The 26,801-nt window shown below is 48.9% G+C and overlaps 1 protein-coding gene and 1 long non-coding RNA gene across 9 annotated transcripts; one reads left to right on the top strand and one right to left on the bottom strand.

Moving 5' to 3' along the window:
- Window positions 1-4,783: 4,783 nt before the first annotated feature.
- LOC124237518 (uncharacterized) lies at window positions 4,784-12,320 on the bottom strand. The gene is made up of 3 exons (XR_006888026.1): window positions 12,197-12,320; window positions 11,024-11,237; window positions 4,784-5,916 (listed from the first exon to the last, which is right to left on the bottom strand). It is a non-coding gene; the product is annotated as an uncharacterized LOC124237518 (long non-coding RNA).
- Window positions 5,985-26,362, top strand: PRDM8 (PR/SET domain 8). Of its 8 annotated transcripts, XM_046657232.1 has the most exons (10): window positions 6,867-7,151; window positions 18,089-18,218; window positions 18,462-18,711; window positions 19,725-19,861; window positions 20,589-20,650; window positions 21,310-21,386; window positions 21,524-21,708; window positions 22,128-22,348; window positions 23,349-23,580; window positions 23,996-26,362. In XM_046657232.1, exons 8-10 carry the CDS (start codon window positions 22,130-22,132, stop codon window positions 25,609-25,611), a joined length of 2,067 nt encoding a protein of 688 aa, XP_046513188.1. In that variant the 5' UTR covers window positions 6,867-7,151; window positions 18,089-18,218; window positions 18,462-18,711; window positions 19,725-19,861; window positions 20,589-20,650; window positions 21,310-21,386; window positions 21,524-21,708; window positions 22,128-22,129; the 3' UTR covers window positions 25,612-26,362. The 8 variants fall into 8 exon arrangements, with proteins under 8 accessions (XP_046513186.1, XP_046513187.1, XP_046513189.1 ...); XM_046657235.1 differs by lacking the exon at window positions 21,310-21,386 and having other exon boundaries at window positions 20,589-20,805; XM_046657230.1 differs by lacking the exons at window positions 20,589-20,650; window positions 21,310-21,386; window positions 21,524-21,708 and adding an exon at window positions 5,985-6,490 and having other exon boundaries at window positions 7,058-7,151.
- The last annotated feature ends 439 nt before the right edge of the window (window positions 26,363-26,801 follow it).

The following is a 26,801-nucleotide window of genomic DNA, read 5'->3' as shown; positions in this document are numbered from 1 at the left end:
AATAAGCTATCACCTCACATCTGTTAGGATGGCTACTATCCAAAAGACAAGCGATAAGTGTTGGTGAGGATGTGGAGAAAAGGGAATGCTTGTACTCTATTGGTGACAATGCAAATTGGTATAACCATTATGGAAAACAGTATGGAGGTTCCTCAAAATATTAGAAATAGAACTACTATATAATCTAGCAATTGCACTTCTGGGTATATATCCAAAGAAAACAAAACCAGTATCTCAAAGGGATATCTGTACTCCCACATTCTTTGCAGTATTACTCATAATAGCCAAGATATGGAAACAACTTGAGTAAGCATCAAAGGATGAATGGATCCAGAAAATGTAGTGTGTATATATATATATGACATATATATATACACATATATTTATATATCATATATATGCGATGTAATGTTATTCAGCCATAAAAAGGAAATTCTGCTACCTTTGACATGGATGAACCTGGATGATATTATGATAAGTGAAATAAACCAAAGAAAGGCAAACATTATATGATCTCACTCATGTGGAATCTTAAAAATAGTCACCAGGGGCTGAGGAGGTGGGGGAAATGTGGAAATGTTGGTCAAAGGACATAAACTTTCAGTTATAAGATGAATGAGTTTTGGCAGTCTAATGTACAGTATGATGACTATTGGTAATAATACCGTATTGTATACTTGAAATTTGCAAAGAGAGTAGATCTGAAGTGTTCTCATTTAAAAAAGGTAACTATATGAGGTGGTGGATGTGTTAATTAACTTGATGTGGTAATCATTTCACAGTGTATGTGTATATCAAATCATCACCTTGTGTATCTCAAATATATACAATTTTATTTGTTAATTATACCTCAATAAAATTGTTGGGAAAATTTTTTTTTAACAAAAACAGCTCCCAGGAGCAGAATTCCTCTACAAACTAACTCAATAGAGCAGTTTCTGAGGTCAGTGTTTGATATTTGTACCAACTCCAGTAGTGCTCCTCCCGGCTCATTCTCTGGTTCTCTCATACAAACCACCTGGTTTCACCCTCTAGGCTACATCTTCAGTAGATCCACAAATCTCCTCTCAATTGCCTTTTACCACAATTTCTACTTTTCTTGAAAGTAGCCCATAGGTTTAAACTTCACCACCCTGTTGCAACGAAGTCAGTTCTTCCAGGAAGAGATTAGGAGTTGTCTGCTTCATGACCTGGTTCTCCCCCCTTCCCTGACAGGCAAATTTTCTGGGCCAGGGCTCTGGAGCTGGGGGTGGGAACAATGACAAGCTTCTCTCCGAGTAACATCCCTAATCTAGGGGCTGAATGCTTGGTTGGGGGAGAGTGGCAGCAGCCTGCAGTCCTCTCAGCTTGCTTCTCCTGGCATGAATCTCTGCCTCAAGAACTAGGGGAGGGGTTGGCCCAGTGGCCAGCAATGGTTAAGTTCACACATTCTACTTCAGTGGCCCAGGTTCGCTGGTTTGGATCCTAGGTGTGGACATGGCACCGCTTGTCAAGCCATGCTGTGGTAGGCGTCCCACATATAAAGTAGAGGAAGATGGGCACGGATGTTAGCTCAGGGCCAGTCTTCCTCAGCAAAAAGAGGAGGATTGGCTGCAGATGTTAGCTTAGGGCTAAACTTCCTCAAAAAAAAAAAAAAAAGGAAGGTCTACTGGGGCCCCAGAATTCTCAACGCACCACGCCCAAAGTAGAACCTCCTTTCCACAAGGAGGGCTTGACAGAAGGAAGCTCCCACCTCCAACCAAACTCATCTGAGACTTAGGCTCAGAAACAGGCAGCTAGGGGCAGGATGAGAAAAGCAGAAATCCTGCTCCTCTTGCAAAGAAAACCCTCCAGTTGGGACTTTGGGGACAGAGGGAGCCGCGTGTCCTTGGCTGCAGCAGTCTGGAGTTGAGTCTGTGCCTCCGTGAGTTGGGAGTGGGGAGGAAGGGAGAGGTCTTGGTTCCAAGACCACAGACTTTCGCCTTTCTTACGAAATGGGCATAGATATTCTTGAATAGACCTTTCTTCATCTGCTGTTTGCCTTTAGGACCATTTCCAGAGACTTTAAATGATTTTTTTTGTTTTATATATAAAAAATTTTCACCAGTTTCACTGGGTAATGGGTCAGCAGAGCACCCCATGCTGTCAAGCCAGAAGCTGATATATTTCAGTTGTATTTATTGTTTTGTTGTATATGGTATTTCCACAAATATTCATCTTTGCTTCTCACTCCTAATTTTCAGTTTTTCTATAGTTAATTTCTCTCCATTAAAAACGGTGACTGCTGATTTTTATTATCAGTCCTCTCAAATTTTCAAACTCAGTTTCTAGGAGATTCTGAAATGAGGCTTTTGTTTGTGCTGTTATCCAGAATGAACATTCAAGACTCTGATACCAGTTATAATTTTTATCTCAAATTAGGGAAGAGAACATGCTTCTCCATCACTATCCTCTCTCATCATTTTGTCTATGGGTTAGTTCAGGTTCAGGAGGAAAGGATAGGGAAAGTTGGAAAGAGGAAAAGTTCCCTCAATCTGAAGTCCACACAGACTCTGAACTCAAGGGAAGGCATTAGGAAGACTTCCTGTTGCTATAGGGTTGATTTGTTATGAGCTAGTCACCTTTTGCTGAAGCATGGCTGGCTTCCTTGACACCAACAGTCAGCAAGTGACTAACCAGGCCTAGCAAGACTGATTCTGACACAGGAAGCCACAAAATGATGAGAGATCAGGGGATGACCAAAGGAAGTCAAGAAGGTATACTCTCAAATTCTTCCAGGTCTTGGCTTGCAAAATCTGCCAAGACCTCTGGAAATCTTTCCTGAGTGCTAGCAGGAGTTTTTCAGCCAAAGCACTTTGAGAGATGACTCTTAAAATCTTGGATGCTCAGGTTTACAAAGCTTGTTAAGTTTTTACTTCCAGCTGGAATTGTGCATCAAAAAGATGTTTGCAGGCAGGGTTCTCAGATAATCTTATTTGTAAATAATAATAGTTGCATGCTGATTATTCTCCATTTGTCTCCCCGAGATTCATTCTCCATCCTTCTGTGCTGGCTCTGTGCCCTCAGAAGCTGACCCACGCAGATTCATCACCATGCTCCAGCAGCTTGTGGACTAGTTTCCAGTTGGTTTGGCCAATGGAAAATATCAACATGAAATTGAAGGGTGTGAGAAGAGAAAGTTTTGGGTGTTTCTTCCCTGCTCCCTCCTTGCTATACCCACTGCCTCTCTGGCAGTAGCCATGTCCCTATAACTCTCACTAGGCCCCTCCTCCCAGGTTCCAGTCCTTACTGGGCTCCAGAAACACTAATTTCTCTCCTAAGAGGTTCTTGCTCTGCTGTTTGCATCATCACCTCATTTGCTCCCCTAACCACGCCCACATATTTCTAAGTAGTCTCCTTATATGATCCATTTGGACTGAATTTTATTTCCTGCTGGGCCCCTAACAACTACTACATTTTAAAAACTACTTGTATCATTATTACTAAGCCTTACCATATACCTGCAAGGCAATATTAACATTATTAACCCATTTTACAGATAAGAACATACAACTTAGACAGGTAAAATGCCCAAAGTCACATTTCTGGTAAGTCACAGAGATGGGATTAAAAGTCTAGTTCTTCTAACAATAGCCCTTCTCCCTGTTTCATTTAAATTTGTAAACAGGTTCTAGTTACACTTTTCTTCCAAAGAATAATTTTACTACACTTTTCTTCCAAAGAAGATTTTATGTCAGCTGTCTTATGAATATATCAATTAAGCCTGAGCTCTTATTTTGAAATAGAACTTGATGAAATTCACAAAGAAACTGCTAAATTCAAGTGCAGTATCCCTGACTGATAAGTTTTAATGACTATAATGAAAACAAAAGACTTTTATTTACAACAATGGTAAAACTTGATAATGTGCTCTTGCCTGGTGCTAACATTGTCTTCTTTGCCCTCAGTTTTTTGGCAGACATCCTTGCTTGCAGTTCAACAACCCGCTCCCAGTCCGCTTATCCCTATCTTTTGACACTTTAAAGGCTAGTTCTCCCAGACTCCTTTGCAAGGATCTGTGGCCAAGTGACCCAGGTCTGGCTAGTGAAAAGTCAAAGTATTTCCTTCACTGATAAAAGAAAAGAATTACTTTTCTTTGCTCCTGTCCATTTTTTCATGGTTAGAACAATGGTGTGATGCCTGGAATTATAATAGCCATCTTGTGACCACGAGCCAGTATAAGCATGCCTCAGACACTTCATAGTATATACTTACACTAAAATGATTATTGTAATTTTACATATATCTACATGTATACTCAATAAAAAGCTGTGAGACCCAACTTAAACACTGAGTTCCACAGATCCTCAAACCTCTGAGTTTTGTTGTTTCATTAAATATCGAATGGATAAAAAGAATTTTTATAAAATATGTGCATGGCATAAATAAAAACGATACACCACCGACTACCTAGGTAACCACCATTCAGCCTAAGAAAAAGCATAACGTCAGAGACAACCTCCAACATAGATTTTACTTTTATCCATCCTTTGCCATTTTAATAATTCCTTTGCTTCCCTTTGTTTGTCTTTATCCCCTCTGAAAGGCTAGGAATTGAAATAGACCTATAGGTTCTTTTTTTTTATCCATATTATTAATATATGCAACTCAGTCCCGGCACACTTTACATTTTAAAATGCAGTAAAGATAGCCTGACACCCTCCCTCCCTCCCTCCTCAAATTACAAGGCAAAGAGAATGATGCAGCTTTAAAGACAGGAAGGTGCTCTTTATGTTGGTAATCAGAAAGTCTTGAGGAGGGCAGAGTAGTTCATCTTTTCAGAGCTAGTAAGTTAAGCAGAGGTACATATTGGGGGCAGGGAGAGAGAGAGGAGGTCTTAGAGTTAGGGTTGGGGAGAATGGTCTTTGTGTGTTTTTAGAGAAGCAACTTCAACTTTGAGGTTTCTGAAGGGGATCCCCTGCCCCTCCCCCAGCTCAGCCCTAGGTAGGCAGACCCCTGCCCAAGCCTCCCTCCTGCGATCCTGCATATGCTTTCTTGCTAAATGAATCTTCGCACCGTTATCTCTTCACTGGATACATCTGTTGGGTGCCTCGCATCTTCAGCTCCGCTTTCGTCTCCTCCTATCTCAACACATTGTTTCCTCCAGTCCCAGTGCCAGGGTGGAAGGGAGCCATCCCGCCAGGCCGCGCTCTGGGATTGGCAGCGAGTGAATGATTGGCAGCGGGCATCTCTGTCAGGGCTTTGGCATGCAGCAGAGTAGAAACCCTGTGCTAATGAATGCCATCTACACCTACCAGATGTGCCACTGGGTGACGTGCCAGATTTTTTACATAATGCCATTCTGCCGGACACAAGACAGCTGGGGGAGGGGGTGTCTTTTAATGCCTTGGGGTGGGAGAGGGTCTGCCTTTCTTTCTTTCTTTCCCTTAATTCAGACCTCCCACCACCGCCCATACACCCAATCAGCTCCCCTTACATTGGGCTAAAACCCATGGCTGATGGCATTTCCCTCAGAAATAGGTGGAAGCTGGAGAGTTTGAGTTCCCTGAACATCTCCCTTGGCCCTCTCCCATATTCATCACCTTCCTTTTTTGGGAAGTTTGCTCCCCAGCCTCATCCAAACTCAGGAAAGGGGAATGATTTTTTTAAGTGAAAGATATAAAAACATTGGAAAGATCTGAAATGAAAGGATGGGAGAGGAGCAACCACATTTCCTATCCTCCCCACCTTCCAATTATTCTCTCCTTCCCCAGGTTAAATATGCGAGGATGAGCCTCCCTCACCCCAGCCGCTTCCTTTTCCACCGTTCACCGGAAACTAGCGAGTATTTATCCTCAAGGGTGACATCCTGTGAGCGCCTGTCCCACGTTCTGGCTGAAGTAGTTGTCTTAGTGTGGAAGTGTCCAAAATTCCATGCCGTTTGGAAAGGAACGTTTCCTGGAGTGGGATGGACAACGTGGGAGGAAAGGGAAATGAGAAAACCACTTCTGGAGGACAGCGGCTGTGTCCGCGTGTAGGAGTGTTTTGGTTCCCCACTCCCAGTTCTCTACCCCACCCCTGCAGCTGGTCCCCGGCTCCTTTGCTAGACCAGCCAGTGGGACTGTCCGGGAATTCAGGGACTTGAGAGGGGCAAGCCGCTGTTCCTCCTCCCCAGGGGCCATCCCCCCTCACGCACACTCCCCTACCACACACACCCAGCACTCGGCCGCTCCACGCGCAGATCCCTGCCCTTCTCCCGCTACGGGCCGAGCTGCCAGCCCCTTCCCTTGCTCTCGCACCCCCGCCCGCCGCCGAGGCTCCAGATGGCGGCTCCTCGCGCTCGGCTCGCGGCCCCCAGACACCGCCCGGCAGCAGCCGGCGGTCGCTCCCTCCCTGCCAGCTGCTGCAGCGGAGACCCGGCCGCTCTGCGAGGAGAGCGGGCTCCTCCGCAGGCTCGGATTAGGGCGGAAGCTGGGCCGCCCAGGGGCAAGCAGGAGGCGTGATCTCAGGGAAGGAGCCCTGCAGGCCCCAGGTGAGGAAGCCGCGGGGGAGCAGGGTGGGAAGCGGGGAGCTTGGCCGTTCCGGCACCACCCTCGAACCCCTACTCCACCCCTGCCCTTCCTCCCCGCACCACCACCACCTCCCCGTCGCCGCGGGCAGAGCAGTCGCTGGTCAGGAACACCCGCGGGACAGCACAGAGCGGCCGCGCAGCCGCCAGGAGGGGGCGCCCAGCACCCTGGTGCCGGGCCGGAGGGCGTCTCTGCCTAGGCATCCTCCCCAGCCCAGTGGAAGACTGTCTCGGCCAGAAAGGTGCCCCCTTCTGCCGGAAAGCGGTAATGCCCACCAGCTGCCCCCCCCCCCCCCCCCCCCCCTTCCCATCTTCTCTCTTTTCACTACCGTCTTCTCTCTCTCTTCCTGTTTGCTTTTCTTTTTCCTTGCTTGCCAGGTTCCCTTCCTTCTCCTCGCCCTCCCCCTTGCATCCTGGAACTTTCCTCTCCTTCCCTTGTCTCTTCACCCGCTCGGGGAGGGTTTGTCCGCCCACTAGGGATGGTGGGAAGGGGGATGTATTTCCTGCCCAGGCGCTGGCTTCTTTCCCCAGGTGCCTCCCTGTATGCCCAAAAAAGCAGCTCTGAGAATGGCGGCTCGCGGGGGTTGAGGTCATTCTCTCCAGGCCCGGCGACTCTGATTTGGGGGTGAGTGATGCGTTTCGGAGCAGCGCTTCCTCTGAACACAGAGCTCGCAATTCCCCTTACTAGACAGATGTATGAAGTTCAGTGGCTTGGTACTGAGTCCCTTTTTCCCACCCAGAAGTCAGGACATTCGAGGGCATCTTTCCCTTTCACATACGCCTAAAAGACCTAAAGTCCGCCTCCCGGGACAGTCCTCACTGCTTTCCTCGGAAGCGGGGGATGAGGGGTGGGGAAGCGCTAAAAGACCCGGGCGCCCCGCGCCCCTCTGACGTCTTCTCTAATCCGGCAGCGCCCTGGCGCGCGCCCCCAGCCCCTCTGCTCGCCCCTGCGCTGATGCCGTCGGGCATTAGACCCCCGAAAGCACGTTCCATAAGCTCCCAGCACAAATCCCCTCGGAAACACTAATCACAACCACCAGCGAATGCAAAATGTGCGCCCGTGCAGTGTCTGCCTTTTAATCCCGAACGTAATTCTGGAAAGCAGCATCAGACAGGGGCTCTATTAATCCGTTACACGAGCAAATGCAATCTCTGACCTACTAGACTAATTTGCCTGTAATTTCACGAGGAGTTAGCCTCACTAGAGGGAGGTTGAAAGACAGAAGGAAAACTGTGTGAGACTTGCGGCACAGTAGCGAAATAATGGAGTGCACTTCGATCCAAAGGCGCTCGCGATATGGAGTGGACTCACGGGCGAGGGGTCCTGAAATCCCGAGAGGCGGCAGGGGGAGGGGGAGAGGAAGCTGGGCGGCAGGCGCCTAGTGAGGTTGGGAGTCCGAGAGGAAACTCCATTCTCTCTCCCTCGAAGGCTTCAGACCCAAGTGACCTAATTTGAGGACTGTCCCCTTGGGACGACGCTAGGACAGGTGGAGGGGTCCACCTGCAACACGAAGGGGTCAGGGTTTGACGCCTTGAGGCCTGTTCCTCGCACTTGAGATTTCACTATCATGTCGTCCAGTTAATCATATTTCCCTTCTCCCATTTTATTCAAAACCGTCTACCAGTTCTCTCATAATCGTAATTTGCACCATTGCCTTTTATCTTTGATTAATTAGGAAATCGAAAAAGGTAATGGAGGGCCGGGCCAATAAATTAGCCTTAAGAACGGACGGACGGACGTAGCGGCTGCTGTGTGGGTGGGCACTGCCAGCCGAGGCTCCTGGGGGCGCTGCGGACCGCGCAGGAAGGGGTTAAAGCAAAGGCGCGGGTGCGGGCGGAGTGGAGAGCTCCGCTCTGCAATACACCCAGTGGGCGCCAGCAAAGACTTACCACAGAAGTGGAGAGGCTCCTGTGATGGTTAGCTTTTCCTGTTTGAGTGTAGAAAAGGAGAGAAGAGAGGACTGGGGTGGGGTGAGGGAGGCAATCCTCTTTCTTTCAAAGAGGCCTCCCAACCCGCGGAGGAAAAGGTGTAAAGCCCGGTGTTTCTAACCCGGGTCTATTTCTTCTGGGGATGGGAAGTTAGATTTACTTTTGCATCCTTTCCTTCCCTCTCCACTTGTCTACTAGTCTGAAGGAGGATGGGGGTAAGGGAAGAAGGAAGAGGAGGGTGGTGCGGAGAGAGAATCGAGAGATTCTGTGGTTGTGATCCTATCAGTAACTCCCAGGCCAAAGAGGAAAGCTGGTATCGCGGAGTCGCCCGCTGCCGGCGCAGAGGAGCCGGGCGGTTCCGGATTCTCTTTCCTCCCTCCATGAAATCGATCACGCCTCCCAGACGGCTGAAGGAGAGCACTTTGCCACTCTTCACAGCTTCGCCCCAGCCTCTTTAGCTTTCAATTGAAAACCAATTAAAGGTTTCTATAAATCTGTTAGCCCCCCTTTTATCAGGAGACCCCTGATGCATGCGATATTGCCCTTTAGATGCCTCTTCCGTGTTTTGTTTTACAATTGTTGTATCAATATAATGCGGCCTTTCTTCTCCTGTCTCTATAGATACAGATACACAAGGAAAACCAAAGCTATTCATTCAGTCTCCTCATTTGTCCAGCAGCCTAACAGTGGTGCCCTTTCTCTGCTGCTGCTTTCCCTGCTTCGGGAGCAGCAGTTATGGTAGAAGCAGATGGCTACTGATTGGGGGAGCTTTGTGGCTCTAAGACTGAATACTTTATGGAAAAGAACTTTATCATGCTTCGTTGGGCAGAGGAACAAGGGGATGAGATTTATGGCCAGGAAAAATAAATCTTGTCCAAGTTGCAGCTCCTTCTCACAGGTTGTCTCCTTTCAGGGAGGGGGGGTCAAAACACTAAGGAATTGGTTTTACTTTATTTTATTCTTCTTTCTGCTAACAGCACTTTTTAGTCTGGGTCTGAGAGGAGAGCAGACTAAGAGCAGAAGTTTATGAAATACCTTAGGGGGTGGTTGTGCATCAACATTCTCTGCCCTCGGGGGGAAAAAAGCAGAAGGGTATGGTCTGGAATGCTGTTTGGGGCCGTGTTTTCCCAGATGTCCTGTTAGTTGCCAGGTAAAGCATCATCCTCCATTATCCTATTATTTAAAGAGAACCATGAAGGATGTAAGTGCTCTCATCCAAAAAGTCAGAGGAGGACACTAGTGTTGAAGGAGCAAGGCAATGATGACGCATAGGGTGGTGAGGTATGGTCCCCTACTCTGAAAGGGTCTGAGCTGTAGGGATGACTAAGGGGTATCTGTGAATGTAAGCTTTTGGACTCCAAATTGAATTTTCAAGCTTTGGGGAATATACAGATTCCAACCCTACACTGGAGGCCTAATTTGCCCCCAAATAATTCACCCCTATATCTTTTCTCTTTTCTTCCCCTGATCTGAGTTTTACTTCTCTGGAGTCAGGTATGCTCTGTGTCTGCTGTATACCTTCTCCGTTTGCAGGGAGATGCACCCCCTTGCTCCTACTGTTCCCCAAACCTGTCCCCCTAGAGCAGTGCCCCCTCTCTTCCATCTCCTCTCTGAGATCTTCCCCTTCAGGGGCCACGACATAAGGTCATACAGAAATGCTCTCTCAAGACGCCCACTAGCAGCCATGCACAGACAGACGGAAGCCAACCCCAAGTCTGCATCTCCCCACAGTCTCCTTGCCTCCTTAATAATCGAAATGCCACTTGTGACTCAAGAAACATTTGTTGAGCACCTTCCATGTTCTAAGCTCCTTTTTCCCTGCCTTTCCTAGACTTTTACCTTGTCCCTAGAAACCGACCGGGAACGGCCAGAAGGAAAGGCATTCAGCTTCCAGAAGTGTAACAGCTTTTGGCCACAAGCTACTTCTTCCCAATTCTGCATGCATTACCACTCCTCACACCGACATGCACCTTTGCACTTTGTTTCTCTCTGAAGAGGAGAAAAAGTGGGGCAGGAAAGCTAAGGATAAAAATTAACCCAGTACTTCAAAGTGGCAGGCGCTGAGATGCTTTAAATAGTTAACTGTTTGGGCTCTTACAACGTGCTAGAATGAATGCTCTGCCAGGCTTATCGCATTTAATTCTTATGGCCCTTTGACTTAAGTATTATCCCTCGGTCACAGATCCCCTTCCTTCACAGGAAACGGAAGCACAAAGAGGCCAACTAACCCAAGCAAGTGGTCCAGCTGGGATCTGAACCCAGGCTTGCCCTTGCAATACTCATAGCCACCCTAGGAGATAATGTTGTTTTTGCTATTTTACAAATGAGGAAACTAAAGTTCAGAGGGATTAGGTGATTTGCTCAAAGACACACAGCTAGTAGACTGCAGATCTGGGGTTCAAACACAGGTGTCTAGGATCCTAAATTTCGAGCTCTCCACCACTGCCTCTCGGAACCTTCAGAAGAATGAGCAATGAGGGACCCACAGCTGCCCTCTGTTGCGGGTCCCCTACCTAGATGGGAGGTGTCGCAGCGAGAGACTGTAGGCGTGGGGCGAACGCAACTCACCTGCTCAGCGCTGCGGCTGCGCGACAGCGGCGCGGAGCCCGGAGAGGAGGCCCTGGGCGCGACTTGGGGCTCATCGGCCGGCGGCCCACAATGCCCCGCGCCGGGGGCGGGGCCTGAAGGCGGGCACGGTGGAGCCCGCGCTGTTGGGGAGTCGGTGTGTGCCGCCAGGCTGCGGCCCCGGGCAACGTGGCTTCGTCTGGCCACCTGTCCAGACCTGAGTGCGGGGAGAGGGCCCGCCAGTCTCTGAGCGCTTCTGCTGGGCCGCGGCTCTTCGAAGTAGAGGAGGAGCCGCGCTGCCCGGGGGCCCGGAGCCCAGATCTGGCGGGCGGCCGGGCCCCAGGTGTCTCTGCCCTCCCGGGCCTCGGCTTTCTGGCGGCGGCACAAGAGCCAGCCAGCGAGGCGTTCACGTGCTTCTCGCTCACGAGGTCGCACTGCCTCGGTCCGAGCCGGCCAGACTTCCCCGCGTTTCTAACGTGGCGCCGCTTCCAGGCCTAAAGAAGGCACTCCCCGGTGGGCGACGGGGCTGGAAGTCCGTTGCCCGGCCTCCAGGCAGAGCCCCGCTCCTCTTCCTTAAAGAGGGGAGGAGTTAGTAGGGATCACGGCCTGTGACTGGGACGTTCGGGCCCTTCCCTCGGCAGTAGAGAGGATCCCTGATTCCTCCTGCCTACTTGATCCTCCAATGCGTCCTCCCAATCTCCCTAGAAACATCGAGAAATCCTCAGCCTTCACTGAGTGGCTTTGAAAGCCGGTGCACAATACAATTCCCAAATTTCCTAATGAGGAAGCCAAGGCAGTGCTGTAACGCTAACAACAGCCAGCAGTGAAATGGGTATTTACTAGGTGCCAAGCGTTGTTCCCTGCGGTTGCTAAATATCAACTCAGCCCTCACAATAACTGTATGAAGAGAGTTTCCTTTATTACCCTCGCTTCACAGATGAAGGCCTGAAGCAGAGACCGGTTAAATTACCTGCCCAGCGTCAGGAGCTGGGATTCGAACCCAGGCAGTCTAGTTCCCCCGTTGGCGTTGTGGCCTGAACCTGACTTGGTCCTTCTTGGGTCAGTTCTCCAGACTTCTAACTAAGGAGAATGTTCCTTAATGAAGGCATTGAGACCTCTCTGGGATGTCCAAGGCTGAAATAACACTGACCCTGGCTCTTGGAAGTAATCCCTTACCATCTGCTCAGCAACTGGCTTTCCAAAGCTTGCTCGCCCTCGTTCCCTCGCTGAGTCCTCACTGCGACCCGGAGGCAGCTCTTGCCAGCCTTAGTTTGCCCAAGGAGGCAAACCAAGACTGGAAGAGGTCACTGGCAGCCCAGCTAGTAAGAGGTCGAGCACGGACTTCTGCCCTGGGAAAGGCGGTCGCGGGGGAGGGACTCGCGGGGCGAGGACGCGCCGCGCGCAGGGGGCGGGGATGGTGGTGGGGGTGAAAGGAGATTGCTGGTCCCTCAGCCCAGTCCTTAGGACGCTTTTACGCGCGGAAATTGGTCGCCTAGCAGGGGGTAAGTGTAGGCACTAATGCCAGGGAGGCGGCAGGAGGCTGGAGAAGGTAGAAAACGTGGCGGGCCCTTAACTTGCGCTGCCTACGGGGCGTGTCTGGAGCGCACTGAGCGTGCCACGTGGCCTCTTCCTGCCCCCAAGTTCACGGTTTGCTAGCGCTGCTTCTAAAGCAACGACCCTCTGCCTCTGCCGAAGGCGGCTTGTCTTGTTCTGCCCAGGTCTCATCCCGCGTCAGGGTTCTGCACCCTGGTGAATCATCCCAGACAAGTGGGAGCGGCGTTTGCCCTTCGTGATTCTGCCGGGGTATTCCCTCCCCAGGGTCTCTCCCAGAGAGACCTCATTAACCCCCGTTGAAGCCCGTCTCTGTCGTTGGTCTTCTCGGCGCTCTTATCTCCGTCCCCGTGCCCTTTACTGAGACCTAGGTACCGGAGAATCCAGACATCAGGAAGTGTCTGCTTCTAGCAGGCGCTTCTGTGCCTTGCCTTACCTTATCGCCCAAACATTGGGCCCAAACTCAGCTGTGAGTGGCTTTGCGGATAGAGCAGCTAATTCAGTCCCACAGGAAAGAACTGGAACCTGCTGCACTCTCAAGCGCATTGACTGTCCCCAGGAGATTTTCACGAGTTCAGAGGATCTGCACTTGTCTGGAAATATTAACTTCCTAGGGCCTCAGGCAAACTGACTCTAGAATGTAGATAATGCTATAAGGCATCTGATCGCATACACAAAGTACTAGATACTAAAATCATGGGTAGAAAATATGTTCTTTAGGACCCTATTCAATTTTGCTTCTCCAGGACCAATTGCCCTCCTATAGGACTTCACGCAAACTATTTCCTCAAAACCATCTTATGTGAAAACATGCAACAAGGAGCACCAACTATGGACATACAGCGAAGAAAAATGACAGTCCTGAAAGTTTTTTAATTGTTGCCCTCAAGAACATTCACTCCCAACCTGCTTAAACACACATACACACACACACACACACAAAAGAGACCATGTCTGATCAGATATAATACTGTTCAGACCTAAACTGAATTCTAGGCCTTCAGGAAATTTCAATATCCAGGTCTTCATATTCAGTATGTTTATTCCTGTTAGGAATTTGTGAATGATTTATTTGACAATTTTGGATATTATTTATTTTTTAAATATGGGTTTTCCTTAAAACCCTAGAGGAGATTTTGAATTATATGTTGGTTAGCTTTATGTTACATTACCAGAAGACTATCAAATCTATCTGGGAATTGGCTTTTCAATCAGCAAGTTCAAGAGAACAAATACGTTTCAATCCCCCTGCCTATTATTTCTGCCACTTCGTAATGTATATTCAGTATTGTTTATAGTAGTCATGCTGTTAACTATTGTTTGTGACAAGTTGATTTTTGAATTCTTTAGCAGAACACTTCTCCAAGTGTTAGAATTGAAGAAAGACTTACATTGGTGGTTTTAAAGTGTTTATGAAGATCTGCTAAAACCTACAGGCTTTCCATATAATGTTTTGGGAGATATTTCCCGTTGATGCTAGATTAACACCCCTCTATTAAATCATGAAACACCTGCAGTTCATCAAACTGAAATCATGAAAGATGGTTTTCACTCAAAGAGTCCAGTTTGCAATTTGACCAGGGGAGCAGTTTGGGTATGAAAGCATAGTTTGTGAAGAAATTAAACTATATTCCCAAGGCTCTAACAAAGCTATGTGAATCATCACTGTTGTGGTTGCTAATTGATGTCTACTCCCCAAATCCTTTTCATTTCTTTTCAGTTTTGCCTCCCCTTTTCTTTGAGAAGATCAGGTCTCTGTCTCTCTCCTCAGACTTCAGGAAAGTATGCCATGGGCAGATTCCAAGCTAGATAGTCCTGAGCCTGTGTCCCTTCTGCCCAGGAGAGGAATGCTTCATGCTGCTCATTGCCCAGCAGCACAGTCTACAATATAAGTCCACACCTTGGAGGACTAGCTGGGATCAGGGAATGGAATCTGCCCAGTATGTTCCCACTGTGTGTCCATCAGTACCTCTCATTTTAACTCAAGAACTACATACAGGCTAAAATAAGAGGGAAAAGGTGGGCCTCCGGTACTAAGTGTGGGATGATGTCCCCTCTCCTGGTAAAGAAATTTGATGTAGACCCTCTCAACTTGGTAACATTCCTAAGGCCTAGAGTCAGTTTTCTCAAAATATGATGTTCCCTCCAATGTGAGACTGCTGGACATGCCTTGGTCCCCAGTCTGCCTGGAAAGCCTGGCCCAGAGGGTGAGCGGGCTCAGAGTAGCTGACTATGGCCCTGCCTACTTTTCCTTCCTCCCACTCTACTCTTTCTACAGAGATCTATGCAAGGGCTGTGATGTCTGAGTCTGGGAAGGACTTTGTACCCTGCAGACTTGACAGAAAACCAGGATATTCCTTGCCAGCTCTCTAGATATTCATCTGAGGAGGGGTATAAGAGCTGGAAGAATCTAGGGGGTTAGGATACTGGATATTGGATCTTGTCCACAAGTCACACTCACACAGGTGAGCATGAGGCATTCATTTCACATCTGTGGTACTTGCCTCCAATATCACCCCAGTTTGCTAGCCCTGCTAGAAGTCATACCCAGAAGCCATTAAGCCAATTGATTACAGCTCAGATCCAGGAGAGGAAATGAATTACACAAAGCTCTCAAAGACTGTCCAGCTCACAGCTGAACTCCCACACGAGGGTAAAAGAAACCTGAGACCCCTCAGAGAGAAAGTTTTAAACTTGAGAAAGGTAGGTTATAATCATAATGACAGTAGTAGTAGTAGTAGTAGTAGTAGCAGCAGCAGCATTAAAAACAGCTACCATTTACTGAGAAAAGAAAAGCTGAAGAGAGAAAAACGTGAGTCAGGAGTAATGATCCCCGCAGTTGGGAGCCTGGAGTTCCTCTTCCCAGGCTACAAAATTACCCATCCTTGGAGACTTTGGCTCTCCCAGGACCAGCTGGGGAAACATTCACTCGTTTATCACCTGATGAACCAACTGTAATAATTAGGGTAAGGAACAGACCCAGATGGAAATTGCCGTGTATATTTATAAGAAGCAAAGTTCCCCCCCATTCCTGTAAACCTTCATCCAGCTCAGCAAATCGGCCTCTTCTTGCCTCTAAGTTATCCCTTAGAAAGTTCCTTATTCTCCACGGTGAGGCTAGGCAGTGCAATACCCCAGAGAATGAAGTTCCATTCTCTGCCTCCCCCAACCCTCACAGCCCCTTCCACAGAGCTCCCTGTGGGAAATTAATAAGCTTAGGAAAAAGTCTCCACCACCGTCTGCTTCATTGGCATCCTCTTGTCTTCCAGTGCGTTTTTCCTTTCACCATGAATTGCCATGTATTTTTTTTTTTTTTTTTTTACAACTAAGCCTTTGCTGGTGTAGTGCTTTGGAAATAGGATTGGAGGGGGGATGAACCAGGACCTAGAAAGGGAGACAGAAACAAAAATGTGTTTTCATTCTTATAGGGTAATAGTCCTTCTAAGTGAGTAATTCTTAAACACTTCACCTGTCTCCTCTCACAGAAGTTGAGATATTGTGGGCCGCATCTCTCTACCCTGGGAGGAGAAATGGCATTTCCATTCTAACACTCTCTAAGAATCAGAGTTCCTTTCTTACCCTTTCTCCACCCTCTCACTTAGGTCATAAAAGGTACCACCTCGGGAATCATTCATCAACCTCTCTCTAGCCTTCTCTTCCAAAACAATACTGCAGTTGCCTACACATGTATTTTTACCATAACTGCAAGAAGGCTTGCTAAAGTGGAGCAAGGTGAGCATACCTTCACTCTTCATTGTCATCCCTCTAATCATTTAATAGGAAATAAAATCCCAGGGCAAAAAGCTCCAAATATATGCATAAACCCATTGTTCCATGTGAATTAGATAAAACTATTGACCGAGATGCATTTTTATAGTACTGTTTGAGGCTGAATAAATGCCTCAACCTTTCACTTAGTATCAGTGAATCCACTAAGTAGTAATGCAGAGTGATTTCAAAGTAAGTTTATGTACCATTTTAGCTCATAAATTTCTAGAGAAATAAAAGTAATTTGCAGATTTTCTTTACCTCCCATTAAGATTGTCATTTAGACCATTTATATTACCAAACAAAATGTGTACCACTTAAAATACTAGAAAACCCTCAAAGTAGGAATTTCAAGCTTAATCTTATCCATATTTGGTTTTTTGTTATGTCAGTCAGTTAATACATAAGACAAACAGTTTGTTGGATTCATAAAATATTAGACATTCTTTTATATGGGGATTTTTATCTGAAATCAGAAGGGGAAATCTAATAAGGGGTTAGAAAAGTGAAACTGAGAGGAAACATCATCTGATGGCCAGATTCTCACTACATTTCTCCCCACTTTGATGTATGGAATCTTAGCTGTTTTCTAGCTTGAGATTAGAAGGTCAAGCTCTGCTATCCCCAGCTTAAGTACCAGAAACATTATTTTATACAAACTGGAGTCTAGGTTTCAGCACCTCAAAGGAGACAAAGTCTAAGTGCCCTCTATATTTAAGAGAGGAAAGGCCAGGGAAAGAAAAATGTGTTCCATTTAGAGTGTTAGGTTTTCTGAATGTCTGCATTCTGGAGTGGATGCTTTTATGTTTACAATAATGTATTACAATAATGTAAGAGGATTTTTTTAAGTGGCTTGCATGGACCAATGACTTTTCCTGGGAAAGGCAAGTTCCCTGTTCTCTAAATAATAGCAAAAGAAGGCTCTGAGGAGTGTTCTGTTCAACAATCTAATGGAATTAGGTTTATGGACACCGCCCTTCCACACACATGCCTTTGCTGTATCAGGCTATAGTTTCTAAGGTTCTAAAGCTTTCTTATGGCTACTTCTTTATCTTAATTTGCTGTAGTTTATACCTGTGTCTCTTCTGCCCTTTCTTTTTCCTTTTTCTTCTTCCCTGAATTCACTTAAGCATCTGGCCACTATTCTTCACCCCTGTGGGTTATTTTTCAGATGTTTGAGGCAATTCTTTTGGCATTTCTAATTTCCCTACCCTCTCTTTAAACAAGTGATTGGGGGAGGGGATGCTTTCTTGTGAGAGAGAGATGAATGGAGCACCTAGTCATAAGACAATTGGTGGTTAAATACAGTTGCAGATTCTTATATGTAGACATGTGAGAGCCCTCAGCATCGAGCCTTGGTCACTCCCAGTCGCCCTTAGCCAAACTATTTAAAAGTGTGCACCTGTGCATAAAAGAAATATGTTAAGTTGAAAGACAACTGCAGTTTAAGAAGCCTTCTTTGAAAAGTCAGCAGCTAACCTGGAAATTAAGGGAGAATGCCCCCCTTCCTCCCTAATATATGGAGATTTTACAACCCTTCTTTCCCCCAGTCCCAGCTTAATCCTAGGCAGCGGGCTCTGTCTGATCAGAAGGAGCTGGAACTTACGGCGGGTGGGGGGGGGGGGGGGGGGGGGAAAGGAGGGGACCAGAGCCAGATGAAAAGAAGGGAACAGAGAGAGAGAGAGAGACCAAGGAGAAGAGAATTCGCTTAGTGGGAAATTCCTGGCACATTTTTTTATTTCTCCTCAGCAAAATCCTTCCCCGGCCTCCTAGGACTACAGGCGCCGGCGAGGGAAGGTGCTCAGTGCCTCGCTCGCCGCCCCACTGGGTTCCCGAGGGAGGTCTCCGAGCTGAGCTGCGAGAGGATCAAACTAACACGGTGCACACCTTTTCCTTTTAAGCTGCTCTTTGCCAACCCCCAATCCACTTACCTTATTTCAACACTGGATAAAAACGAGGCTGTCTCCTCCTTAAGTCATGGTTCTGCTTTGTCCCCTTTAGCCGGCTACACAATCCGATTTATCCTAAAGCTAACAGATTGCCCTCTTCAGTGTAATGGTGGTGTGGGTGGGGCTGAGGGAGTGGGGGCGTCTATACCATTCAAAGATCTTTCTTCTCTTAGGAGTAGAGAACTGAACAGCGAAAAAGAATCCCGAGATCTCCTGAAGAAAATACGTTGCGGCCCTTACGGAAGGAGTCAACTTTCAGGCTGTTAAAGACCTCAAGTCATTAGTATCAGCTGCTGCACTAAAGGGGCAGGCCAGCGCCTCTGAGTGGCTTAGCGCACAAACGAGGCTCCCGAGACCGCCGCGGCAACTCCATCCACTCTCCCACCACCGGCCGACGGGAAAGGCTCTCCGGAGCCCATCACGGTAATAATTTTTACTTTGACTCACCCTTCTTCCCTACTCCCGGAGGTCTGAGAATACGGGCCGCCCCGTACCCTGGGACCCCTCCGGGACTACACAGAACGCGCCAGGCAGAGGGCGGAGGAGCAGGAACAGCTTGAGTCCAGCAACCCGGGTTTTCCCCACTCATCTCCCCTTCATCCCGGCCCCTGTTCAGGTACTTGTGTCCTGGGACCAGAAAACCCCTGTAAATCCCCTCCCGAGGTCTGGCGGCGTCCCCACTCCATCCTCCCTTACCCCTTTTTTGGGTCCACGGAAAGGCTGAGCCAAGTTCTCACGAAAGCGCATCCTTTCTCAATCTTGCTCGGAAGGGCTTGGTAGTGTAAGGGCTCCAGGAGCGAGCTGGAGCCGGTTTATCACCCCCAGGCAACTAGCTGCGCAAATCAGCGGCAGCTCAATGGCCAGAGAATCCCTCGGGGCTAATCCGCACCCCACCACCCCCCCTCCCCTTCACAGAACTGAGACTCGGAAATGCGCTCGGGGTCCGTGCGCGCGCTGGGTGGCCAGCTCTCTGCCGGAGGTTCTCCAAGTGCCAAGAGAAAACGGAAAAAGGCCATCTCCAGTTCTTTTGGTTCTTCCCTTTCCGACCCCAAAACTGATTTTCTCCTCCTTACAGTCCCAGAGGGTCGAAGCTTTAGGAAAAAGCGGGCGGGGCCGCGCTCAGAGAGGCGTTGCCAGTTGGGGAAGGCACTCAGGACCTGCCGGGCGCAGCCAGGCCGGAGAGACCGCTTCCAGGCAGGCGGCGCCGGAGGGAGCGCCCAGCCTAGCAAAGAGTTAAAGGGAGGGGACGTGGGCTGTCACGCGTCATTGGGCAGATTATGTGCAGCAAACAAAAAGTGTGTGTCTGCGTGCCAGTCAGTCACTGCATCGGGTCCATCTGTACAACTCTCTCCGCTTTCTCTCTCTCTCCCTCTCTCTCCTCTTACTCTCTGCTTATCTCTCTCTCCCCATCTCTCCATCTCTCTCTCCTCTCTTAGGCAGAGCCTACAAGACAGCAACACCAACACCTCTTGACATGGAAATACAGTGATACAATAGGCAAAAGAAGCACTCGATTGCATCTCCTGATTTCAGGTGGCCTTATTTGGGCAATTCGATCCTGATCTTATTCCTGGTAAGTCTGTTTGCATTGGTGTGAGAGGGTGACGGGAGGAAGGCAGGTTTTGTGGGGAGAGTGGAAAATTTTGTCCTTCGTCTCCTCATTATCTAGAAGGGGGGAAAATAATTGTTGAGGGGATCTCTACTGCCAATAAGATTATACAAAGGGAGGAGCGGATGGGGAGCACTTTCTCGGAGCAGCAAGCGACTGGGGAGCGCGCGGCCGCCAGACAATGCCTGCCTAGAGGGGAGGGCGAGCGGCGGGCGGCGGCATGGGCTTTCCAGGAGCCCGCCGGCTCCGGCGAGGATGCCCCGGCGGATGAGAATCCCGGGCCTAGAGGAGGATCAGAGCTAGGAAAGGTCGGGTGGCAAAGGCGACCGCGCTCGGGCGGAAGAGTCCAGGTTCTCGCCCAGCGGTTATTGTGACCGACCGGCTGCAGGCTCGTGGCGGCCGCTGCGGCGACGCGGACCCCTATTAGCGCGGCGTAGCGAGGATCTTTTCACCGTATTGTTAGGTAGAACTGCATTTTAATGATTGCATCCCTGCTGTTGCCCGAAGTGACGGGGCGACCTCCCGGCACAATGAAGCGCTTGTGTGAAAGAGACTTTTAAAAGGAACGGAGAAATTGGGGTATAAAACGCTGAATTGAGGAAATTGAAAAGGAGAGAATAGGATTCCGTTGAAAAGAAGACGAGAGGTTCTGAAGGGTTTTTTTTTAATGTATTTAAATTTGCAATTGGAGATCGGAAAGACTACCTTGTGTGGAGCAGAAATGTCCAGGGATAGGTGCTGCAGCATAATAAAGTAAGTTTCTACCTTACGGATATTTTCTCTTATTTCTCTCTGGCAGATACAGCCGAATTCTTGACATTTAGGGGATGTAGCAGAGTGAATGGGAAAAGAAGCTGATCAAAGTTTCATGCTCTATTAGCTGGAAAGAAAAAAAAGCGCACCACCTTGTAATCACATTTGCAAGATTAATTGGTTAATAGACATTAAGATAAAAATGGACATCACTAATATTATTCCATAATGAACAGCTTCTCAAGAAAATAATTAGGTCTACTCTTCCCTGCTACTTAAATTTTACAAAACATACGTAAATTACTGCCTATTGGGACATTTTTGGGCAAAAGTCAATTGGGGGGAATCTTTTAATCAGTCAGAAAGAGTAAACAAGGCACTTAGCTCAAAGCCAGTTTAAAATTTACATACGTGCTTTGTTTTTTAAAAATGATAAGTCTTGGGAGGGGATGTCCAGTGGCCAAGGAAGGAAGATGTCTCTTTATGACAGCTTAATAGAGAGCCCTCCATCGGGCATTACTTTCTAAATTGCTGAGGATTAAACATCTGGAGAGCCCACGGAGGTCGACTCAAGTGGGGCTGCCCGCTTTTGCCCAGACAGGGTCATACCTAGGGGAGCGAGAATTCACCAGTCATTACACACGCGGTATTCCACACAGGCGACACTTCAGGCCTGCCCTGTACCTGCTCACTTCATGAGGCACATGCATCTCAGTCCACCCCCTTGTATAACAAGGTAACTGGGATTCACCCTCATCCATAAATAAGCATGTCGAGAAAGAAATAATTACCTCTGCTTGCTGCTTTTAATTAAAGCCTCGGAGGGACAGTGTTGGATTATGGTAATGAGCAGACATACGTCCCCTCTTGTAGGCTGCAGAGAAAGGTTAGCTGACACGGAATCAGTAGCCCTGACACTCCACTGGAAATCCATTCGCCATGCTCGGCTGTCTCCGCCTGCTCGCTAATGCTGCTCCCCTCTTTGGAAGAAAAAAAAATCAGCTCCCGGGCACCCAGTTCAACACAGAAGACGAGAGAAGAGGAGCTTTCTCCCTAGGGTTAGAGTTTCTTTCAGTCAGAAAAGTCTATAGGCTAGTAAGAAAAAAAAATCCTATTGTTCTCCCCTATCCTCACCCCCTAAATCCTGCCCCGTCCTTCCCCAAGGTAATGCAAAAATGATCTTGTCTCTCCTACTCTGATGCTTCTTTCTCCCAAGCAGCCAGTCCGCTCTGAGCTCCTACTCAGATAATAAATAAATATTCCAATTTTTTTTATGGAAAGGAAAGTACTCCTTAGTTGACATCTTGAAAATATGCCAGATTTAATTTGTCACTGGTTTTATTTCTGAAATAAGAGCTATGCAAAAATCAGGCAAATTCAAGAAAAATCTCTCCAGTAGTTTAAATGTTCTGCCTGGATTCATAGAGGCAAAAGGAGTCATGTAACTCACTTCGTTGTCCTGTGTATCTATCTGCAGTGATGGAGGATTCCAGCATCCAGCGAGGCATCTGGGATGGAGATGCTAAGGCTGTCCAACAATGTCTGACAGATATTTTTACCAGCGTGTACACCACCTGTGACATCCCTGAGAATGCTATATTCGGTCCCTGCGTCCTGAGCCATACTTCCCTGTACGACAGCATAGCTTTTATAGCCCTCAAGTCCACTGACAAGAGAACAGTCCCTTATATCTTCCGGGTAAGTATTGGCCGATTTTGCATAGGGTATGAAGGTCATGTCCTATTGAAAATGGACTAAGACCATTCCAATGACAAGGTGAGACAACTTCTGAATGTAGAAAATGGAATAATACAAGCCATCTTGTTTTGCACAGTAAAAACTGGACAAGGAAAATACAGATCAAATTATTGTCAATTGATTTTTCTGGAATCAAATGACAAAATTTGATTTGGAATGCCAGCTATGTCTAAATCAGTGCCTCAGTTCTGGGCTTTCCTGGTGATGAACACCACTTTCTTAAGTCTTTGGGAGGTTTTACTAGGGTTGAGGCTATTTGCATCCTCAGTACTTTCTGTAAGTACTTTTATTATAAGTATTGGATGCATTTGCCTTCCAACCTAGGAGGCCTCCTGTTCCCCTAAATTTTACTCCTGGTAGACCTAGCTAGTGCCCAGAGTTTGTACTTAAATAAAAATGTTAATCATTTGACAATAAAACATCATTAAATCCACCTTAGAGTTTGAAGATGTCTTCTCCCTTCATATTCTTTCTTTACAGAGAAAAACTATTAATTGTTTAAGCCAAAATTAAGAAGATGAGTGAATGCCACAGAAGAATTTCTAAGATCTAAGCTTGCTTTTTATTTCCAAAACAAACAAAATTCCCACACTTCTGTAATGTGGGATAATTTAGAAGTAGATTCTCCAGAGGTTAACACTAATTTGAATTGTAAGCAGAAATTTCCTCATTTAATGTTCAACCAACATATGTAAAAGACCATATGTTAAATAATCTATAGGATTGATGCAGCTTTTCAAAGAATGGTTATCTTGCCTGCTGCTTACAAACATGAGGATGTGTGCCAGCTTGGGGGAAGTTTTGGAAGCTTGATCTCAGATAATTTTTTGGAAAAGAATAACGCGGAGGAAATGGCCCTGGTTCCTCTGGCTTCATTCTCTCACCAGAGTCTCCCTCCCCCACCCCCTTCCTTGTATTCTTTCTTTTTCCTAAACTGTAGGTAGACACCTCAGCGGCAAATGGTTCCTCAGAAGGTCTCATGTGGCTGCGTCTGGTCCAATCAGCCAGAGATAAGGAAGAGCAGAACCTTGAAGCCTATATAAAAAATGGACAGCTGTTTTACCGCTCTCTCCGCAGGATTGCCAAAGACGAGGAGTTACTAGTTTGGTACGGGAAAGAACTGACTGAGTTACTCTTGCTCTGCCCCTCTAGATCCCACAGCAAAATGAATGGTAGGTTGGCTCGCGACCTGCGTGTGGGCCCTTAGGTAGAGGGGGAGCGACGCAGGGAGCGGCGGGGGCTCGCCCTGGCGCATCGGCGCGCCTGTCCTCCCTCTGGGCGTCTCACAGCAAGCTTCTGAGATGTAGCCCGGAACGAAGCTGGGACAGATAGATGAGGATAAATCGGGGACACTTGGCTTAATTACTGCACTCCCTCCAAATCAGGAGGGAAAGTTAGATCAGGTCGAACAGAATATTCTTTTCTCAGGCACTCAGGCCCTGAGAGATGAAGGTGGATTTGGATTTGTGAAGGGGGTGATGGCAAACTGGCCTGAAAACGATGCTGAGTAATCATGTGGTATGCGTGTGTGTGGGTGCGGGCACGCGTGTGTGTGTGTGCTTGTGTGTGTGATGTTTGCTCACTAAGCAGGGTCGTCCCCTTACACATGCCTGGAATGCAGCCAACGTTTCCAGTTTGAGTTCCCCTATGTGGCGCATCTGCGCTTCCGCTGCCCCAAGAGACTTCACAGCGCAGATATGAGCCCCCAAGACGAGCAAGGCGGCGGCGTGGGTACCAAGGATCACGGGGGCGGCGGCGGTGGCAAGGACCAGCAGCAGCAGCAACAGGAGGCACCCTTGGGTCCGGGCCCCAAGTTCTGCAAAGCCGGCCCCATCCACCACTACCCGGCCCCCTCTCCTGAGGGCAGTACCCCGCCTGCGGCTGGCGGCGGCAACAGCGCGAAGCCATCCACGAACTTTCACAACCTGGCCCGGGAGCTGGAGAACTCCGGGGGAGGCAGCAGCTGCTCCCCGGTGCGGAGCCTCGGCGGCGGCCCGGGCGGCGGCGGCCACCAGGAGGCGGAGCTGAGTCCCGACGGCAACGCCTGCGGCGGCGGCAAAGGGAAGAGGAAGTTCCCGGACGAGGCGGCGGAGGGCGGCGGCGGCGGCGCGGGGCTGCTGGGCAGCCGGGGCCGCTTCGCGGAGCGGCCCCTGCCCGCCTCCAAGGAGGACCTGGTGTGCACCCCGCAGCAGTACCGCGCCTCGGGCAGCTACTTCGGCCTGGAAGAGAACGGCCGCCTCTTCGCGCCGCCCAGCCCCGAGACCGGCGAGGCCAAGCGCAGCGCCTTCGTGGAGGTCAAGAAGGCGGCCCGAGCGGCCGGGCTGCAGGAGGAGGCCGCCGCCGACGGCGGGGGCGCGGCCACCGAGGACCAGGACGCGGGCGGCGGCGGCGGCTCCTCCACGCCAGTGGCCGCGTCGCCGGCAGGCGCCGAGAAGCTGCTGGCCCCGCGGCCTGGGGGCCCGCTGCCCGGCCGGCTGGAGAGCGGCAGCCCGGCGCGGAGCAGCGCCTTCACCTCGGTGCCGCAGCTGGGCGGCGGGGGCGGCGGCGGCGCGGGGGCCGGCGGGGGCGCGGGGGCCACGGGCGGGGCGGGCGGCGGCCAGGGCGCGGCGGCGGACGAGCGCAAGAGCGCCTTCTCGCAGCCGGCGCGCTCCTTCGCGCAGCTGTCCCCGCTCGTGCTGGGCCAGAAGCTGAGCGCGCTCGAGCCGTGCCACCCCGGCGACGGCGTGGGCCCCACCAGACTTTACCCCGCCGCCGGCGACCCTCTGGCCGTGAAGCTCCAGGGCGCCGCGGATCTGAACGGAGGCTGCGGGGCCCTGCCGAGCGGCGGCGGCGGCGGCGGCCTTCCCAAGCAGAGCCCCTTCCTCTACGCCACCGCCTTCTGGCCCAAGAGCTCCGCGGCGGCGGCGGCGGCGGCGGCGGCGGCAGCCGGGCCCCTGCAGCTGCAGCTGCCCTCGGCGCTCACGCTGCTGCCGCCCTCCTTCACCTCGCTGTGTCTGCCCGCGCAGAACTGGTGCGCCAAGTGCAATGCCTCCTTCCGCATGACCTCCGACCTGGTGTACCACATGAGGTCGCACCACAAAAAGGAGTACGCCATGGAGCCCTTGGTGAAGCGGCGGCGGGAGGAAAAACTCAAGTGCCCCATTTGCAACGAGTCCTTCAGGGAACGCCACCACCTCTCCAGGCACATGACCTCGCATAACTGACACGGAAAGGACCCCAGCTTTCCACGCGCGCGCACGCACAGTCAAGCCACCTGCAGGAATAAACATGCGAGGACATCCACCACCTCCTTGTTACTGAAACTTTGCACCCCAGAGACAGACAGACACACTCGCACACGTGCTTCCCCCCCAGCCTCCTCATTCAAATGTTTACCGGAGACCTACACACACACACACATACACACGCCCGCACACACGAGACAGGATGGTGGATTTTCGATTGAGTGGGTTGTTTGAGGGGTTTTCTTTTGAATGCACGCATTTTCACTTTCCCAAAAACAAAGGTACATTTTTAAAAATGTCATATATTGCAACATATTGATGCATTTGTCATACGTTTCTACTTAAATTATTAAGCACTTACGGTTTAGATGTAATAATTATATGTAAGGGCAAAATTTATTTTAGATATAAAGGAGGAGCCTGAGATGCTTTCTGCATTTCTCGATGACGGTTTGTGTTCTTACAAAAATAAACAAAACTAATAAAAAGGGGGTCACCATTCAATTTAAGTTTCCAGGGGAAAGTGCATGTATCATGAAATGATTATGGACTTCAATGAAGAATGTCATCAGTATGTAAATATGTATTTCCTTTTAATACAAAGTGTAATTTTGTGCCAGTGAAATGGAGTCTGAATAGTTATGTGTTTCTTTTATCCCTGGAAAGATTTATTAAACTTTATAGATTATCCCAGTATGTTGGATGCTTTGACAATAAATGACTATTTTCTTCAAAGCAATTATTTGTAAAGTGTTTCTCAATATTTTGTGTAGCTAAGAGCTACACTTGAGTAGGTACCATCTATTTTCATTGAGTCCCTGAAGAGAAGAAAGAGCAGAAGAGAGGGATGGTAAATGCCGCTCCACTTGCATTTATTTACTCTAAGCCAATTTGAGCCTAAAAGTGAGAAAACAAGGTTTGATTATTATTTGGAAAATCTTTAGCAGGAGAGTGTTGGGTTTCTTGATGGAAGGACAAATCATTTAGACAAAGATGCCTTCCATGAAGCTAACCTGTCACTGGGATGTTAGCATTTATTCAGCAGCAGAATAACTACCACCTTCACAAGTGGCCAGAGACAATTTTTAGGCCTGGATAAGGGAGATCAGATGAAAAGTTCACGTTAGGTTCTGCTAGTGAGGCCTGCATGAGAGTATCTTGTGCTCTAG

Source organism: Equus quagga, chromosome 3 (assembly GCF_021613505.1).
Source record: "Equus quagga isolate Etosha38 chromosome 3, UCLA_HA_Equagga_1.0, whole genome shotgun sequence".
Classification (NCBI taxonomy): Eukaryota; Metazoa; Chordata; class Mammalia; order Perissodactyla; family Equidae; genus Equus; species Equus quagga.
Note: the sequence above shows the minus strand (reverse complement) of the source record. Positions and strands in the feature narration are given on the sequence as shown.

What these genes read in the sequence shown, in the direction of transcription:
- PRDM8 (XM_046657234.1), top strand. Translation starts at nt 22,130, where the DNA reads ATGGAGGATTCCAGCATCCAGCGAGGCATCTGGGATGGAGATGCTAAG. An exon ending in CAGTCCCTTATATCTTCCGG is followed by an intron (nt 22,349 to 23,348) that starts GTAAGTATTGGC and finishes CCTAAACTGTAG; the next exon opens with GTAGACACCTCAGCGGCAAA. An exon ending in ATCCCACAGCAAAATGAATG is followed by an intron (nt 23,581 to 23,995) that starts GTAGGTTGGCTC and finishes TTGCTCACTAAG; the next exon opens with CAGGGTCGTCCCCTTACACA.